Raw genomic sequence first — 21,306 nt, 5'->3', positions numbered from 1 at the left:
CAACGTTTTCCTGCCCCAACCACATCCCCCCCTGCCCCCCCAAGCTTGGCAACCCTGCGCACTTGTGTGGATGTTATTTACTGATATCCAGCAGTAGCCACGCCCATGCTCTCGCCACCCCCGGGCAGCCATTGCAGTCTAAGCCCCTGTCATCTGTAAATCCTCTCTATTGCACCATAAAACCTGCATGAGCGAAGAATCTCTCAGTGTAGCTAATCTCAGCCGTGCCCCCACCCCCTCTCGCCCGGTTGCCTCATTAATCTTGCATTTCCTGCGTGTTTACCTCTGCTTTTGCACATACTTTTCCCCGCATGCACCCGCGGTCAGGCCAGTTAAATCCTGGATATATCACTTAAAAAGAAAAAAAATGTAATAATACCCTTCACTGCTTTTTACCCCTCACCCGCATTTAAAAAAAAAAAAAAAAACACACAGGCTAGGTTTCCTTAGGGGTCCCATTGACTGACACAATGAGATACTGACCCGGCGTTTCTCTGGGTGTTTTTTTTATTCTAACCGTAACCTGTTGTAAGACAGACGTATTCCTAAAAATGCCTTTGAGCCAACTGTCATGAAATATTAATATTTACCAACATCCAGTGGCCTTTTGGAGAAAAAAAACGGTTTGCGTTAAATAGATTTCTCAGTTTTGGCCATTTTTTTAATGCTTTATATAATCCTTTATAAAATATGATAGAATATTTAATTTTTGGGACAGTGGTAAGTGAGTTTGCCTCGCAGTTTTGTGGTCGAGGGTTCGATCCCGGGTTGGTAAGTTTGCATGTTCTCCTCTCTTGTGTGGGGAAATTTAGAGGGTCCAACCTTGCATCTTTTGGGCATTTGGGAGGAAATCGGAGTACCCAGAGAAAACCCATGCAAGGTCAAGAGAGCAAACATTACACAGTGAGCAACAAACTGGAATCGAACCCTTGGCCCCAGAACTGGGAGGCCAACGGAGTATCCAATTACGTTATTTTGGTGGCATTTCTTGCACTCCAACCAGAACCTCTCTTTTTCAGGACCAAGTACCACCTGTACGGAGGACTCTTGCTACCATCAGGGGGTTTGTCTCCAACAGTGGGAGGGCTTCACCTGCGACTGCACCATGACGTCCTATGGAGGCTCATTTTGTAATGACCGTGAGTACTTTATTTTCTACTTGATTATTGTCAACATTGAGCTGCAGGGAATGCATTGTGTCTTTAGTGATGTTCAATTACCGTAATTTCCCCCACTATAAGGCAAACTTTCGATGAATGAAAATTGTGGTAGTGGTAGCAGTGGTAGCAGTTGTAGTTGTTGATGATATTGTAGATGTTATAGTAGTACTTGCAGATGTAGTTGTAGTAGTACTTGCAGATGTAGTAGTAGTAGTAGTAGTAGTACTTGCAGATTTAGTAGTAGCATTTGCAGATGTAGTTTTAGTAGTACTTGTAGATGTAGTAGTAGTAGTAGTATTTGCAGATTTAGTAGTAGTACTTGCAGTTTTATTAGTAGTACTTGCAGATTTAGTAGTAGTACTTGCAGTTTTAGTAGTAGTACTTGCAGATTTAGTAGTAGTACTTGCAGATTTAGTAGTAGTACTTGCAGATTTAGTAGTAGTACTTGCAGATTTAGTAGTAGTACTTGCAGATTTAGTAGTAGTACTTGCAGGTTTAGTAGTAGTACTTGCAGATTTAGTAATAGTACTTGCAGATGTAGTAGTAGTACTTGCAGATGTAGTAGTAGTACTTGCAGATATAGTTGTAGTAGTAGTAGCACTTGTAGATGTAGGAGTTGTAGTAGTACTTGCAGATGTAGGAGTTGTAGTAGTACTTGCAGATGTAGGAGTTGTAGTAGTACTTGCAGATGTAGGAGTTGTAGTAGTACTTGCAGATATAGGAGTTGTAGTAGTACTTGCAGATGTAGGAGTTGTAGTAGTACTTGCAGATGTAGGAGTTGTAGTAGTACTTGCAGATGTAGAAGTTGTAGTAGTACTTGCAGATGTAGTTGCAGTAGTACTTGCTGATGTAGTTGCAGTAGTACTTGCAGATGTAGGAGTTGTAGTAGTACTTGCAGATGTAGTTGCAGGAATACTTGCAGATGTAGTTGCAGTAGTACTTGCAGATGTAGTAGTAATAGAAGTAAAAGTTGTAGTAGTTGGGAGATGTTACTCACAAACTAGATTGAGCTGTGCTAAAAGGAATTTCATACAATGATGAATCTATATTGATCCATATTTAAGACGCTGCAGATTCTAAGGCCCTTCAGAGAAAATGGAGGTTTTATAGTTGTGCCTTATAGTGTGGGAAATACGTTAATTTCCTTTAGTAGTTCATTCAAAACTATCAAACTGAAAGGAAATGCAGCTGCAAGCTAATCTATTGCCTTTTAAAAAATGTTTTATTTTACTTGATAAGCATATTTAGATATCATATTTGTTACTATTCACACTGTGTCAGGATTTTCAACTACATGAATTTCTATAGCAAATAATTGAACCCAGTATCAAATTTTCTACCCGCATACGTCTTGTCCCTTTATTGTGGGATTGTCATATCTGTGCAGTTTTTCATTTTTTGGGGGGTGTCCTTTCGGCCATTTTAAACCCCTCCGAGGCATATTTCATCCACTTGACCTCAAATGCGGCCGGGTTAAGCCGTCGCCTTGTTCTCTTCTGATAGTCCTTTTCTTCTTGCCCCCTTTTTCTACTAATTGTATCTGAGACCACCTGGAGTTTGTCCTCTAAAAACCAAGGTAAGGTTTTCAATGTGTGTCTTTCTGCGGCGTATTTTAGATGCTCAAATCGCCTCGTTTGACTTTGGAGAAAGCCATATTTGCACTCTGGTATTCAATCTTAAATCACTTTGCTGTTGGTCTTACTGCAGGCGAGCACAGCCGCTCGCGTTTATGATTTAATAAACACTGTCGGGAGCGTGCGGAAATAGTGGCGGTTTGTGAGTAGAGAAGCACAGGCTACCCAAATAAATCCCAAGAAACTCCCTTGCAAAAACTATGGCTGTGATACATGATACATGATATCTGCGCAATGTTTACCTCATGCTATTATTGCATCCAGAAATTCCTTTATGAACATATTTCCTGCTTTTACTGCTCTTGTGACATCATTTTTAATTGATAATCCTTATGATATTGACTCAAATAATGTGCAATACAGTAGATGATACTTTCCATTCATACAGTATTTCAGAAATACTACTTGTGATGATTTTTTTCTTTGAAATTACACATTAGTACTCCCGAATAAAACAATGAAGATGTGGATCAGGGGGCATCTTATACATGAGAAATTATCAAAATCAACGATTTTAAGGCAATTTTAAGGGCACGGCTTATACGCGAATAAGACTAATATGTGAGAAAATATGATAATTAATAAACCTTCAATGTAACACATTTGTACTCCCTATTAAAACCATGAATATGGAAGTGAAAATTGCAAGAGAAATTGTCAAATTCAACGATTTGAAGGCATTTTTAAGGGTACGGCTTATACGCCAATGCGGCTAATATGCGAGAAAATATGATTATTAATAAACCTTCAACATAACACGGTACTGTCTATTAAAACCATGAATATGGACTTAAAAATTGTGAATCATGGGGCATCTTATACAAGAGAAATGCAATTGCAATTTTAAGGGCACGGCATATACGCCAATGCGGCTAATATGCGAGAAAATATGATTATTAATAAACCTTCAACGTAACACATTAGTACTTCCTATTAAAACCATGAATATGGATGTAAAAAGTGGCTTATACAAGAGAAATGATAGAAATTACGAATAAAATAACGATTTTAAGGCAATTTTAAGGGCAGGGCTTATACTCGAAGGCGGGTAATATGCGAAAAAATATGATAATTCATAAACCTTCGACATAACACATTTGTACTCACAAAAACCATGAAGATGGAAGTGAACATTATGATTCAGGTGGCGTCTTATACGAAACATTGTCAAATTCAACGATTTTAAGGCAATTTTAAGGGTACGGCTTATACGCAAATGCGGCTTATATGCGAGAAAATACCATAACTGTTCATATTAAAAGCATTTTCTTGGAGTAAACCCTAATTCCTTAGTTCTCTCATTGACATAATCCTGATAATCAAGCATTCATGCTAACTCTTACCAATGAGTCATATTTAAGGTTGACGTAGCATTTTTTTAATATATAGACATACTCATGGAATCACTTTCCTCGATATTTTGTGCTTGTTAAAACTCTCTTCTTCCCCGCGCCGAAACCAGTAATGGATTTTCCGTAGCGTGAGCACAGCGGCGCCAAGGCGGGCGTGAACACGGAGGCCAATGAGGTGATAAATGGTAGCTTTCCAACAGGGCGATAATCTTTCATTCCCCATCGCGGAGCCGTTCTAATAGATTCCTCCGCCAAAGCCCGGTGGAATTTTCGCTCGTCCTTGTTGCCGTTCGAGTACCCTGGGAAGGATTTCATTGGGTTTTAAGTCTCACAGACGGAATTATACAACCTTACCCTCCCTCGCCGCGGGGACGTGAGACGATAAATGACGTGGGAGTTGCTAGCCGACTGTCCACATCCGTTTTTTTTTACGGTACGACTGACACGCGGCGTGGACTGGGCGAGCCAGCATCTGAGGAAGTCATATAAGGGAAAAACAAAGCTATTTTGAAAGATTTTCTTTCTCATCCATCATGGGAATGTTCAACTGGAACATAAAAGTGTAGGCAGACTCTTTTAGACCCCGCCCCCCCCTTTGGACCAATTCCAGTATAACACAACAGGGATGATGGTTTTCTTTTATATGCTGTATTTTATGGCTATATTATTATGTTTGATTGCCGTTCCCAATACACATTTGATTAATGTTTTGAGTTGTTCATGGTTGGGGGGTGGGGGGGGGGGGGGTTATGTATTCTAGAGATAGTTCCTCTAATTATGCAGTCCAGTGGTTATGCGGTAACCAATAGTCTTTATTTTTGCATACAATAGTTAAATGTCTCGTTTGTGTATAACAGATATCTACGAGCAATGGGCGGAGTGTTGCATTTTTTCAGTGTTTTTTTTCTACCCCGTTAGTCAGTGTGAATGGCGGAGATTGTTCGCTAATATGAGAGGAGTATATATACTACTTCTTGTTGGTAATTGGTCGTGCGTTATCCTAGTGTGAGGACATTTGTGTGAATTATTTTTGGAATATTTTGAAGGGAAAACAAAAGCAAGTAATCATCGATAGGTTGTATCTAAAAGTCAGGGTGGAGGCGGGGCCAATAGAACAGAAGAATATGAAGTTTTGGAACTAATTAATTTTGTAAGTAGAGGTACCCCTTGTATATTTACTTTGTAATACTGCCGTATTTAAAAAAAATGAAGTTTTAGAACCAATTAATTTCCTAAATAGAGGTACCCCTGTATATTTATTTTGTAATACTGCCCTATTTACCAAATAATACATTTTGTAACCAATAACATTTAAGTAGAGGTACCCCTTGTATATATATTTTGTAATACTGCCATATTTACCAAAGAAATGAAGTTTTAGAACCAAATAATTTTGTAAATAGAGGTACAACTGTATGTTTACTTTGTAATACTGACCTATTTACCCCCCAAAAAAGTTTTTGAACCAATTAATTTCATAAGTAGAGGTACCCATGTGTATTTACTTTGAAATACTGCCATATTTACAAAAAATATGTTTTAGAACCAATTAATTTCATAAATAGAAGTATCATTGTATATTTACTTTGTAATACTGCCCTATTTACCAAAAAAACGAAGTTTTAGAACAAATCAATTGTGTAAGTATAGGTACCTTTTTTATATTTACTTTGTACTGTTTACCAAAAAATGAAGTCTTAGTACCAACTCATTTCATAAGTAGAGGTACCCCTTGTATATTTACATTGTAATACTGCCCTATTTACCCAAAAATATGTTTTGGAACCAATTAGTTACATAAGTAGAGGTACCCCTGTATATTTATTTTGTAATACTGCCATATTTACCAACGAAATGAAGTTTTAGAACCAATTAATTTCATAAGTAGAAGTACCCCTTTTATATTTACTTTGAAATACCGCCATATTTACAAAAATGAAGTTTTAGAACCAATTAATTTCATAAGTAGAGGTACCCTTGTATATTTACTTTGAAATACCGCCATATTTACAAAAATGAAGTTTTGGAACCAATTAATTTCATAAGTAGATGTACCCCTTGTATATTTACTTTGTAGTACTTCCGTATTTACCAAAAAATAAATTTTAAAACCAATTAATTTCATAAGTAGAAGTACCCCTTGTATATTTACTTTGTAATACTGCCCTATTTACCAAAAAATGAAGTTTTAGAACCAATTAATTTCCTAAGTAGAGGTACCCTTGTATATTTACTTTGAAATACCGCCATATTTACAAAAATGAAGTTTTGGAACCAATTAATTTCATAAGTAGAGTTTCCCCCTGTGTATTTACTTTGTAATACTGCCGTATTTACCAAAAAATTACGTTTTAGAACCAAGTAATTTTGTAAGTAGAGGTACACCTTGTATATTTACTTTGTAATACTGCCATATTTACCAAAAAAATGAAGTTTTAGAACCAATTAATTTCATAAGTAGAAGTACCCCTTGTATATTTACCTTGTAATACTGCCGTATTTACCAAAAAATGAAGTTTTAAAACCAATTAATTTCATAAGTAGAAGTACCCCTTGTATATTTACTTTGTAGTACTGCCGTATTTACCAGAAAATAAGTTTTAAAACCAATTAATTTCATAAGTAGAAGTACCCCTTGTATATTTACTTTGTAATACTGCCCTATTTACCAAAAAATGAAGTTTTAGAACCAATGAATTTCCTAAGTAGAGGTACCCTTGTATATTTACTTTGAAATACCGCCATATTTACAAAAATGAAGTTTTGGAACCAATTAATTTCATAAGTAGAAGTACCCCTTGTATATTTACTTTGAAATCCTGCCCTATTTACAAAAAATGAAGTTTTAGAACCAATTAATTTCATAAGTAGAGTTTCCCCTTCTATACTTTGTAATACTGCCGTATTTACCAAAAAATTACGTTTTAGAACCAATTAATTTCGTAAGTAGAGGTACACCTTGTATATTTACTTTGGAATCCTGCCCTATTTACAAACAAAATACATTTTGGAACCAATTACTTTCTTAAGTAGAGGTACCCCTGTATTTTTACTTTGTAATCCTGCCCTATATACAAAAAATATGTTTTGTAACCACTTAATTTCGTAAGTAGAGGTACTCCTGTATATATTCTCTTTGTACTAAGCTCTATGTACATTTACATCTCTGTAGCTTTTTTTGTCTGGATATCCGAGACAAACATGCGTGAGTGGAAAATGTTCTCTCATGGCACTCACTGCAGAGCCGCCATTATCGACAGAAGCACCATCTTCTCCTGGATCAATAGTCCGGTTCTGTCCCTCTCTCTTGTTTCCTCGAATGTCTGCCTTGCTCGTATGTTCTTCGCCTGCGGTATATGCAGTACGTCCGACCCTTTTGATTTTTCTTTTTTGATTAAACGCCATGTTGGAGGTGGAATGAGAGGACAGATTAGGATGTGATGGGGCAAGGTGGACCAACGGTGATAAAGATTATTTTTCTTAGTTGTAAAGGTTCGAAAGGTTCCTCCACAGGAAAACTCAAATTAAAATGAAGAGTATAGATTTACCGTATTTTCACAACTATAAGGCGCACATAAAAGTCTTACATTTTCTCCAAAATAGTCAGTGCGCCTTATAATCCAGTGCGCCTTATATATGGAAAAATGTCATTCTTTGAGGGTGCGCCTTATAATGTGGTCCGCCTTATAGTCGTGAAAATACGGAATATTAAATTTCCTAAGTTTCCCCCTTTTAAATCAATAATTGTAGTTTTTTAATCAATTTTTTCGGTGTTTTTAGTTCAGAAATCATTTTGTAGAATCTAAAAATATATTGAAAAAAGCTAAAATAAACATTGCTATAAAAAACTGAATATTCAGGGATATTATATCTAAAATGGTAAATTTGACAAATTGTCAAATTCAACGATTTTAAGAGCACGGCTTATACGCGAATGTGACTAATATGCGAAAAAATATGATAATTAATAAACCTTCAACATAACAGATTAGTACTCCCTATTAAAACCATGAATATGGACGTAAAAAATGTGAATCATGGGGCATCTTATACAAGAAAAATGATAAAAATAACGATTTTAAAGCAATTTTAAGGGGACATCTTATACGCGAATGCGGCTAATATGCTAGAAAATATGATAATTAATAAACTTTCAAAGTAAAACATTTACATTCCCTATAAAACATGAATATGGAAGTGAAAATTTTGATTCAGGTGGCGACTTATACAAGACAAATTGTCAAATTCAACTAATTGAAGGCAATTTTAAGTATACGGCTTTTACATGGAAGAAGTCAAAAACAGTAAATATTCATATTCTAAAAATCAATTTTCCCGGGATACTTTTTTAATTGCAGAGTCCATATTGTTCTCTGTTTCGCTTTTGTGTGTGAAAACCAAAAAATACTTCCTGGAAAGCTTTTATTTATTTAATTTTTTGTAATTGTTCCTAGAAGTAGTTGAGTGGTAACCTGACTGGCAAAATGGCAGTAAATTATTAATAATAGACTTAAAAGGGGAGTTGTATTTATTGGTTTTGTTTGCTGTAGCTCACAGAAAGATTATTTGCAAAGATTAAATTTGGTCAATAAAAATGGGGACGGCAGTAAATAACAACATTAGAGAAAAAATATAATCGATTACACACATTTCCTCCATAATATTTCCTAGCCAATGTCCAGTGAGTGATGCTAAAGTGCTCAATGGCTATTGGCTACTCTTTGGAAACACTTTAAAAAGCACTTTGATAGCATTGGCCTTGTGGAAAATTTCACAGAAATAACCGCAATACATTCAAATCAGCCTCCATGAAAATGATCTTTCGTTATCGTTGACTTTACAAGTGTTTCCCGTTACAGTCCAACGAATCAGAAATCTTTACATTATGTAGAAAGGCTACGATTGGACGTAAATGAAGATGGTTTAATCCGGTGGGTATAGGTTGCAAAATGCATCTACCCTACTTTGACATTGAAAGAAACAGGAGAAAGGAGTGAGTGTGCGTCGATATGTGATAAATAAATAAATAATTATGAATAATAAATATGAGTCGTTGAGTTTGCTCACTCTTTCTGGCAATGCTTTATTTGGAGAGGCGGGGATAAGTCGTTGGGTTTAGTGTTTAGTCTGAACCGGGGTTGTCAAATAAGTTGCTTGTTGGCCTAAATTAGCCCACTAGGTTGTAGGTGTCAAAGTGGTGGCCCGGGGGCCAAATCTGGCCCGCCGCTTCATTTTGTGTGGCCCGAGAAAGTGAGACATTTGTTGAATTTCTGTTTTGGGATCAAATTTAAATGGAGATTATAGATGTATATTAAATTACTTGATTTCCCCCCTTTTAAATCAATAATTGCAATTTTTTAATGAATTATTTTTGGTGTTTTTAGTTCAAAAATCACTTTGTAAAATCTAAAATATATTTAACATTTAACATTACTTAGATATTAATCAGTACTTAGATATTAAACAGTGTTTGGATATTAAACAGTACTTATATATTAAACAGTACTTAGATATTAAACAGTACTTAGATATTAAACAGTACTTAGATATTAAACAGTACTTAGATATTAAACAGTACTTAGATATTAAACAGTACTTAGATATTGAACAGTACTTAGATATTAAACAGTACTTAGATATTAATCAGTACTTAGATATTAATCAGTGCTTAGATATTAAACAGTACTTAGATATTTAACAAAACTTAGATATTAAACAGTACTTAGATATTAACCAGTGTTTGGATATTAAACAGTACTTAGATATTCAACGGTAACTAGATATTAAACCCTCTCTCCTAGATATTAAACTCTCTCATGAATATAATTTTGAGAGCTGGCTTTAACAGTAAACTCTGTCACCGGTGACCAAAAGACCGGCGGCCAAACGTCCGAGCACCCTGGATTTGTAGAGCCTGACAGGGTAGGTAGGGGGAAGTTGATGGTCTTTTTGGCTTTGTTGATCACCCTCTGCAGTCCTTTTTTTTCTTTTGGCATTTTGACTGGGATCCAGTTGAAGTGAATTGGACATTTTGCGGCTGAGTAAGTTCACTTTTGGGCCAAAATGTAACTGGTCCGGAATAGAGTTGGCATGAATATGGCCCACAAACTAAACTGAGTTTGACACCCCTGGATTAAAACAAAAGCGGGTCCAGATGGCATACCGGCGAAAAAGTGGCCAAAGGGACGGCGCGGTATGTTGTTTGGCAACCTTCACCGCCCTCGCCATTTCCCATGAGGCTTAGTCGGGCGGCAAGGTTGTAGTTTCGGGTTCTGTAGGTGACATCGCGACGCTACGACCTGAGGTTGAATCCCAGGCTATGTTGACTCTGTGTCTAGAATGCTAAAGATGGCGTTAAGTGGGATGCTTCTTCAAGGCGAATACTGACAAGGAGGACACCGTGATAGGCTGTACAATAATGTGCTCGACAGAAAAGATGGAAGCGTAACAGATCGAGGGGAAAGGGGGGGAAATAGACTGTCAATACATGCCCCAAACCTGAGAAAATGTCAGGTGAGGCGGCCGGATTGAGAGGCACTTGACGGCGCTCTTCACGCCATCCTGCCTTCAAGATCGATCGAGAATAGCTCTCGGTCAACGCCGCTTCAAAGTCGTGTAAAAAAATGCAAGGTGCTTGTTAGAAAACGACCTTTAGGAACCGCAAAGCGACTCCACGCCACGTTGAGATGAATCCTGGCCATCCGCCATGTTATGCTTTGTCAATACAGTGTTCCCTCGCTTATCGAGGTTAATGGGGACCGGGAACCCCCGCAATAAGTGCATTTCCGCGAAGTAGGGGTGCCACTTCAAAAATGTGTAAAGAAACGTGTAACACGTGCACAAAAGCACCACCAAGCAAAAACATCATAGTAGTCCGGATGGAGGATCTTATGCAGTTTTTTTGTACGTAAGAAACATCGTTATTGGGAGTTGTGAACTTTGTTTTTTGGGCGGTAAAGATGCGTTATGACGTCATCAATGCGATTTCGGAACTCTCACCATGTTATTGACCATTTCTTTGGCCTTTTTTGATGCAATTACTAATTCTTATTGAATATTTTGTTTCCACCTCTTGTAAAATGATGTAATTTATAATTTTAACTTAATATCTTTACATTTTTTATATTTTTTTTTCCTGAAAAAATCCACATAGCTCTGAGTCCGCGATAGCTGAAGCGCAAAGTAGCGAGGGAACACAGTATTTTTAAAATTGGCCTGGATGTGAACAGGAATGACGGCCATTTTTTTTTTACTAGAGCTTAATTGACATGTTGAAGTAGAATGCATTTGCTCTACTTGCAATTTTACTGTATTTTTTTCCTGTTAGTCAGTGCGAACGGCGGAGCTTGTTCGCTAATATGAGAGGAGTATAAGCGTGAAGTAGCGAGGGAACACTGTACATGCCTAAGGTGGACGCTATCCATCACTTAAATTCACTTGGATGCCTTTTTTAGGGTGTAAAATGTCACGTTTGTATCTTTTTTGTGTCTTTTAGCATCGCCGTGATTGACGGGCGACATTGTACGTTGGCTTGGAATCACACTCTAATTGCTTTTTAATATGGTTACAAATGTGAAATGACTTTGTCCTATTAAATTAGACAAACAATAGCGTGAGAGGCGACAAAAGACTGCTGACAAAACTAAAGCAGAGGAGAGTAATTACAAAAGCTTGTCACACTCATTTGAACGCGTCAAGTGGCGAGCCTTTCTCGCATTTTGCCACTTCTGTAATCCAATCAGGCTTTTCATGCTGCGTACCGCATATTTACTCAAGTCAACTTCGTTTGTAGTACACAAAAAGACATCACTTTGCTGGCATTTAGAAAAGACATCATATAAAATTAGATATTACAGTCATATTACTGTAATAATAAGTACTAACCTGAAATATATTTAACGGTAGGCCCACAAATATGTACACAGTACCATTAGGAAGGGTAATGTACAGTTCAGAGTACTATATTTACGCGCACTCATGATTTGTGACTAAAAATTGATATATCGTATTTCCACAACTACAAGGCACACCACATTATAAGGCGCATTGTCAATAGATGACATATTTTATTTTTTTTCTATATATATAAAGCACATTGGATTATAAGGCAAAAATTGAGGGAATCCTATTAATACAAACACACAGAATTTAGGTTATTTTGGGAGACATACAAACCAGAGGACGTTTGAAGTTTTTTTTTGTATTATTTGAGGACACTCTAGAGACGTCTATGAACAACATTCCGGAAAAAAATAAAGCATATACATTTGTACTCCCTATTAAAACCAATTGGGCATCAGGGGGTGTCTTATCTAAGAGAAATATCCAAAAACTCAACGATTTTAAGGATATGTACATGATGATGTAAATCACAGGTGTCAAAGTGGTGGCTCGGGGGCCAAATCTGGCCCGCCGCATTATTTTGTGTGGCCCGGGAAAGTAAATCATATGCCGACTTTCTGTTTTAGGATAAAATCAAAATGTAGAGTATAGATGTATATTATATTTCCTGATTTTCCCCCTTTTAAATCAATAATTGTCCTTTTAAAATCATTTTTTTCTGTGATTTTAGGTCAAAAATCATTTTGTAAAATCTAAAGATATATTTAAAAAATATTCTAGAATAAACAATGATCTAGATCTATAAAAAACTGAATATTCAGGGATTTTAATCCAGTTCTTAACCTCAAGTCAGCAAGCAAGCAAGTTGTTATACGATGGACATTGTGTTTCAAAGTGGCGGTCTGGGGGCCAAATCTGGCCCACCGCATCATTTTGTGTGGCCCGGGAAAGTAAATCATGAGTGCCAACTTTCGGCTATATATTATTCTTACCCCTTTTACCAATAATTTTCAGTTTTAATCATTTTTTTCTTTGTTTTTAGTTCAAAAATAATTTTGTAAAATCTAAAAATATATATTAAAAAAGATAAAATAAACATTGTTTTAGATCTATAAAAAACTGAATACTCAGGGCTTTTAATCCAGTTCTTTTAATCCATTTCTAAAAACAAAAATCTAAATATTATATATAAAATGGTCCGACCCGCATGAAATCAAGTTGACATTAAAACAGCCCGTGAACCAACCCGAGTCTGATACCCTTTTCTCTATAAATAATTCGGTCATAATATTTGTTGATGCTAAAATGAATAAAAAAGCTACAAACACATCTCACAGTTAGCATAAAGCCCTGCGGTCATTTAACCCTTGGATACGATGTATGAAGTCCCAATGTACATATAAAAATATGACCTTGATATGAAAAAATAGGTTCCCTAATTGCCAACGAATGACACGGAACGGGCACTCGATGCCTGGAGGTGATTCGCTGCTCGTATTTCGGGGCTTTGTATGTCGTCGAGGTGCAGGTAAAGCATTGATTGCATGCTAATTAGGCTGTCAGAGAGTAAACAAGACGAGCGTGAGAGAGGGAGACGGAGAGAACGCGAGGGCACTGAACAATTTGCGCAAAGTTGAAGGAAGACATTCCGTGTTGCATTCCGGATTCTCCTATTCCTCGCTCGGAATACTAATCAAATCCGGCGATGCCATGTGCAACTAAATGCTTCAATGTTATTCTCTCATGTTCAGAGTTGCCATTTTTTCACAGATTATTGTTGGATATGTCATGGTTTTTTTTTACGGATTATGTCAAAGAAAAGGTTCTCTTAAAAAATGAGTTACCGTATTTTCACGACTATAAGGCGCACCGCATTATAAGGCGCACCCTCAATGAATGACATTTTTTCCATATATAAGGCACACTGGATTATAAGGCGCACCCTCAATGAATGACATGTTTTCCATATATAAGGCACACTGTATTATAAGGTGCACTGTATTATAAGGCACACTGTATTATAAGGCGCACTGTATTATAAGGTGCACTGTATTATAAGGCGCACTGTTATAAGGTGCACTGTATTATAAGGCGCACTGTATTATAAGGCGCACTTTATTATAAGGCGCACTGTATTATAAGGCGCACTGTTATAAGGCGCACTGTATTATAAGGTGCACTGTATTATATCACGCACTGTATTATAAGGCGCACTGTATTATAAGGCGCACTGTATTATAAGGTGCACTGTATTATAAGGCGCACTGTATTATAAGGTGCACTGTATTATAAGGTGCAGTGTATTATAAGGCACACTGTATTATAAGGTGCACTGTATTATAAGGCGCACTGTATTATAAGGCGCACTGTATTATAAGGTGCACTGTATTATAAGGCGCACTGTATTATAAGGTGCACTGTATTATAAGGTGCACTGTCTATTTTAGAGAAAATTTAAGACTTTTAAGTGCGCCTTATAGTCATGAAAATAGGCACCCAATAAAAAGTCAAATTTATGAACACTTTTTGATATAAACGCAATCTACAGACATGTTCGTATGTACCGTTTGTTCATAAGTTGAATCTTCGTAAGTAGGGGTGCATCTGTCCATCATCAGTGCGGGTAATCTCGACGAAAGACTGATTTTGTCAAGGACCAGTATGTCAGGGCAGGAGCGAATGGGTACTGGTCCTCATTTACTATATCAAATCGATTCAAAGACCTCGGGACAAAAGCGGTAGGGGAGGCACGTAAGCCAAAACAAGTGTGAACTACTCACAGTAGTGCTCAAAATTCATTGATCTACTCGCAAAGCCGTGACGGGAGGTCAAAGACTCCTTGAGAGGGGCGATGTTTGAGATTCAAAAGGGGGGTGGGCACTCAGTGAACCTCACCAAAGTGCAGTTCAGTTTAGCATTTTTATCGCTCCGTCTTCATAGCTTTTCCTTATTGGATGGCGCCGGATTGGCTTCGAATAAATTGGCAGTTCCATCCGACATTGAAGATGAGCTGAGTGAAAGCGATTTGCAGTTCAAAGTAAGGCGGATACAGTAATACCTTGAGATATGAGCTAAATAAGTTCCCGGACCAAGCTTGTATCAACTAACAATTTCAACAATTTCAACTTATGAACACTTTCAACTTATGAACACTTTCAACTCATGAATACTTTCAACTTATCAACACTCAACTTATGAACACTTTCAACTTATGAACACTTTCAACTTATGAACACTTTCAACTTATGAACACTCTCAACTTATGACCACTTTCAACTTATGACCACTTTCAACTTATGAACACTCTCAACTTATGACCACTTTCAACTTATGACCACTTTCAACTTATGACCACTTTCAACTTATGAACACTCTCAACTTATGAACACTCTCAACTTACGAACACTTTCAACTTACGAACACTTTCAACTTATGAACACTTTCAACTTATGAACACTCAACTTATGAACACTCAACTTATGAACACTCAACTTATGAACACTCTCAACTTATGAACACTTTCAACTTTTGAACACTTTCAACTTATGAACACTTTCAACTTATGAACACTTTCAACTTACGACCACTTTCAACTCATGAACACTCAACTTATGAACACTCTCAACTTATGAACACTCAACTTAAGAACGCTTTCAAATTACGAACGCTTTCAACTTGCGAACACTTTCAACTTATGAACACTTTCAACTTATGAACACTTTCAACTTATCAACACTTTCAACTTATCAACACTCAACTTATCAACACTCAACTTATCAACACTATCAACTTATGAACACTTTCAACTTATGAACACTTTCAACTTATGAACACTTTCAACTTACGACCACTTTCAACTCATGAACACTCAACTTATGAACACTCAACTTATGAACACTTTCAACTTATGAACACTTTCAACTTATGAACACTTTCAACTCATGAATACTTTCAACTCATGAACACTTTCAACTCATGAACACTCAACTTATGAACACTTTCAACTTATGAACACTTTCAACTTATGAACAAGCACACAGAACTTAACTCGTTCTTAAGTAGGGGAGCTTCTGTATTCTGTCTTCGGATTTTGGCAACTCCCTTCTACCATAAAAGCCTTGCTTGACAACTCCATTAAGTATTCAGTGACCTGTCACAGCCCAACAGGCTCACGGGTTCCAGCCTCGTCCTTGTTCTCCCGTCACCGATATTCCGAGATACAAATGAGAAGCCCTTGCTCACTCACAAAAGCCCAACTCAATCTCTGTCCCCCCCCCCCCCCCCCTCCCATGCGTCTCATAATGAATCCATTACTCATATGTAGGTCTCCAGTTCGAATCGGACTAGGCCGGGCCAAGCCTCAATTATACTTTTGAGTTAAGGTTAAAATCTGAGGTAGCAGTCAATTGGCCCCTTTTTCCGTTCTGATAACAAATGAATTATGTAACAGCTGTCTTCTTCACTGCAGTTCACAAAAATACAGAAACATGTCTGTCTTGTTCAAAGTAGTTTGGTATGAAAATCGTTCTATTCGGGAATGATTAGATGCATTCACCGCAAAGGGAGCTGCCGTATAATCTGCACTATAATTTGCAACTAAGACTTAAATGTGTGTTTTATATATGGACAAATATTAGTTGAAATTTTTTTTAGCACAACTCTGTCAGGTTGATTTATATCACAACAATTAGATATAATATTTAGATTTGTTTTAATACATGGATTAAAAGAACTGGATTAAAAGCCCTGAATATTATTTTTTTATAGATCTGAAACAATGTTTATTCTAGCTTTTTTTATATAGTTTTAGATTTTATAGAAAGAAAATTCGACAGATACGGTAATTAATTTCTAAATAAAGAAAATATAAACAGATACAATGTTAAAAAAATATTTTGATGGTTATGAACAACATTCATGAAAAAAATAAACCATATACATTTGTACTCCCTACTAAAACCATAAATGTGTAGGTGAAAATTGAGTAAAATACGGGAAATATCCAAAAATACAACAATTTTAAGGCTATGTACATGAAGATGTAAATCACAGGTGTCAAAGTGGCGGCCCGGGGGCCAAATCTGGCCCGCCACATCATTTTGTGCGGCCCGGGAAAGTCAATCATGAGTGTCGACTTACTGTTTTAGATAAAATTAAAATGAGGAATACAGATATATATTAAATGTCCTGATTCTCTCCCTTTTTAAATCAATAATTGTCATTTTTTAATCATTTATTTCTGTGTTTTTAGTTCAAAAATCATTTTGTAAAACCTAAAAATATATTTAAAAAAAGACTAAAATAAACATTGTTTTAAATCTATAAAAAATTGAATATTCAGGGCTTTTAATCCAGTTCCTTTAATCCATTTATAAAAAAAAAAAAAATCAAAATAATATATCTAAAATGGTCCGGCCCACATAAAATCAAGTTGACCTTAACTTGGCCCGCGAACCCACTGTCTGACACCCTTGATGTAAATAGCGCTTTAATATTGGCTTTTATAACTCTACCTAACAATATCCAATGCCCCTCGCCTGTGTAATATATATATATATATATATATATATATATATATATATATATATATATATATATATATATATATATATATATATATATATATATATATATATATATATATATATATATATATATATATATATATATATATGCATAATATAATATATGTTAATTAAGAGAAGTGCACCTAAATCCACCCGGAATACAATGCTCTTCTATAGTACTTCACTTAATCTATTCAAAATCCTCCTCTTGTGTGCCTTAGCGCTTTTTATGTGGATATGTTTGCCGTTATCACTAAACTTTCTCAACTTATTTTTCTTTCCCCGTGACCGAGGGCATCAATGGAGTTACATGTCAACATCCTAAATCTCCGCCTGGAGCCCTCCAAGAGCCCCCTTGCTTGCTCTTGGTTTTTTTTTGAACATTCCATGAGGCATAATCTTTTTTGCTGAACTTGATTGTCAACGCTGACGCGTCAGACTGCAGCAAGAGACAAAAATATACGTGCTATAATGAAGCTGCGTATTTTTTTGAGCATTTCTAATTCCTCTTCTCGTTCCTTAATAGCTTCTCAGTGCCACTGTTTTGGTTTTTTTACGATAATTTTCCCTCATACTACGGATAGTCTTCGTCGGTTAAATAATGAATAGGGCGTCTTCTCCCAGCGCTATGTCTGTTTTGATGTGATTTTTACAAAGTATATTGACTCATTTTTGGGGGGTGAGGAAGCATTTTTAGAGCCAAAAGGCTGGTCTGGATTTTTGATAGATTTTTTGATTTTTAGGTCAAAGTCAAGGGTGGTAAATGTATAAAATATTTGGTATTTAGTAGATTGTTATGGTGCTTTAGTTTCTAGTTTGAACTTGTATGGTGCAATTGTATGTATGATGATTATCTAACTCACATGTGTCAAAGTGGCGGCCCGGGGGCCAAATTTGGCCCGCCGTATCATTTGGTGTGGCCCGGGAAAGTAAATCATGAGTGCCGACTTTCTGTTTTAGGATCAAAGTGTAGATGTATATTAAATGTCTTGATTTATTCCCCTTCTAAATCAATAATTGTATTTTTTGATACATTTTTTTCCATGTTTTTAGTTCAAAAAAATTGTATAATCTAGAAATATATAAAAATACAGCTAAAATAAACAGTTTTAGATTTATAAAAAACTGAATATTCAGGGCTTTTAATCTAATTCTTTAAATCCATTTATTTAGAATAATCTAAATATATCTAAAATGGTCTGGCCCACAGGAAATCAATCAAACCGAGTCTGACACACCTGATCTAACCAATAAGAAGTTGTCTACATACAGTAGTACCTTGAGATACGAGCTTAATTCGATCCATGACTGAGTTTGTATGTCGATATTCTCATAACTCAAACAAACATTTCCCATAGGAATGAACTCAAAACGAATTAATTTGTTCCAACCCTCTATAAAAACACCAAAAACAGGATATTGGATTGTAAAAACATTTTCATATGTTCGAATTCACCATTTATTAACAAAGTAACAAATAATTAGTGGTTTAATAGTACTAAAATGTGTTTAATAGTACTAAATTTAAACCTTTTGCATGGCAACGTGCATTTAACATAACATAAACACATTTTAATGAACTTGGATTACGATGCAGACACAAGTCAAAAGGACTAATTTGCCATTCATTAACAAAGTAACAAATAACTATTGGTTTAATAGTACTAAAATGTGTTTAATAGTACTAAAATTTGACTTTTTGCATGGCAACACGCTCGTAACATAACATAAAAAAATTAAATGAACTTGCATTACGATACAGACACACTCAAAAATAAATTTAATCTAACCTTACACTAAATTTAATTCTAATTTTGTTTTAAATTTTGATACCTTTCTGGCTCTATTAGCCCCGCCTCCACCCTGACTTTCAGATACAATCTATCGAGGGTTGTTTACTTTTGTATTCCCTTCAATATACTCCGAAAATAATGCACACAAATGTCCTCACAATATGATAACACACGATCACTTGTTGTTTTTTTGCCATTTATGATACAACAGTTATCACCTGCTTTCAGTTTACCCGGCATTCGTGTTCCTATCATATGTTTGTCAATAGTGGAGTCATGCGTAGGATAGGTAATAGGATTTATTTAGACTGTAAAAGCTCTTCAATCAATGTCGGCACCTGGCTGTCATTGAAGAATTGTCACTTTGAAGTGCGATGAACGCTCTACGCTAAAGATGGATGACAGCTGCGTTCTCACCGCAGTGTAATGACATGAGCGTTTGTTTTGTTTTTAGAATACAAATCATCCATCTGCCGTTTGGAAAGTCGGCATTTGCAGTCTTCTTTTTAGTCGTAATGGGTCAAACGAAGGTTCGATGAGTTAGTTGGTCAAGCTAAAACGCTATTCTTGTTACCTAGCAACCTTAGCCTTTGGCTGTTTTGCCTGAGAGAAAAAAAGCAAAGGATTTTAAATGGTGAATATTTGAAAAGACTAAACTCGGTAAACTGGAATATAGTTTGAAATGTTGTTACCGGGTAGGATTGACTTTGGGGTGTACTCAAACGTTATTGGTCTGGTTCTGCTTTTTCGAGTGTTTGTTTTCTTAAGATAGAACATAGAATGTTGATGTCTAGTTAGGGTAAGGGTGTTCAGACTTGGGTTGGTTCGCGGGGTGCTTTAACGTCAACTTGATTTCATGTGGGTCGGACCATTTTAGATATAATATTTTGATTTTTTTTTAAATAAATGGATTAAAAGAACTGGATTAAAAGCCCTGAATATTCAGTTTTTTTTTAGATCTAAAACAATATTTATTTTAGCTTTTTTTAGATATATTTTTAGATTTTACAAAATGATTTTTGGACAAAAAACACAGAAAAAATGATTAAAAAAAATTACAATTATTGATTTAAAAGGTGAGGGGAATTCTAATTTATTCATTATGTTCCATTTTAAGGTAAATATTGTGAATCAGGGGGCGACTTATACAAGAAAAATCGTAAAATTCTATGATTTTAAGGCAATTTTAATGTTTTATGCGTGCAGGCGGCTTATAAGCAAGACAATACATTATTAGACAAAAATTCAAAATGTATACTCCTATTAAAACCATGAATATGGAGGTAAAAGTTATGAATCAGGGGGCGGCTTATACGAGAGAAATTGTAAAATTCTACGATTTTAAGGCAATTTTAATGGTTTATGCGTGCAAGCGGCTTACATGCAAGACAATACATTATTAGACAAAAATTCAAAATGTATACTCCTATTAAAACCATGAATATGGAGGTAAAAATTGTGAATCAGGGGCGACTTATACAAGAGAAATTGTAAAATTCTACGATTTTAAGGCAATTTTAATGGTTTATGCCTGCAGGCGGCTTATATGCAAGACAAAACGTTATTAGACAAAAATTCAAAATGTATACTCCTATTAAAACCATGAATATGGAGGTAAAAGTTATGAATCAGGGGGCGGCTTATACGAGAGAAATCGTAAAATTCTACGATTTTAAGGCAATTTTAATGGTTTATGCGTGCAAGCGGCTTACATGCAAGACAATACATTATTAGACAAAAATTCAAAATGTATACTCCTATTAAAACCATGAATATGGAGATAAAAATTGTGAATCAGGGGCGACTTATACAAGAGAAATTGTAAAATTCTACGATTTTAAGGCAATTTTAATGGTTTATGCCTGCAGGCGACTTATATGCAAGACAAAAATGTATACTTCAAAATGTATACTCCTATTAAAACCATGAATATGGAGGGAAAAATTATGAATCAGGGG

The 21,306-nt window shown here is 35.8% G+C and overlaps 1 protein-coding gene across 10 annotated transcripts in view; it reads left to right on the top strand.

Moving 5' to 3' along the window:
• The window catches only part of nrxn2b (neurexin 2b), a 369,603-nt gene that overhangs the window by 207,901 nt on the left and 140,396 nt on the right, over nt 1-21,306 (top strand). For all 10 annotated transcript variants that reach the window (XM_077741584.1, XM_077741583.1, XM_077741586.1 and 7 more), the window contains one exon: nt 1,020-1,139. In XM_077741584.1, the coding sequence (XP_077597710.1) occupies nt 1,020-1,139 (120 nt within the window). The remainder of the gene's footprint in view (nt 1-1,019; nt 1,140-21,306) is intronic.

The sequence above is a fragment of the Stigmatopora nigra genome, chromosome 20 (assembly GCF_051989575.1).
Source record: "Stigmatopora nigra isolate UIUO_SnigA chromosome 20, RoL_Snig_1.1, whole genome shotgun sequence".
NCBI lineage: Eukaryota > Metazoa > Chordata > Actinopteri > Syngnathiformes > Syngnathidae > Stigmatopora > Stigmatopora nigra.
The sequence above is the reverse complement of the archived record's forward strand: the minus strand, read 5'-3'. Positions and strand labels throughout refer to the sequence as shown.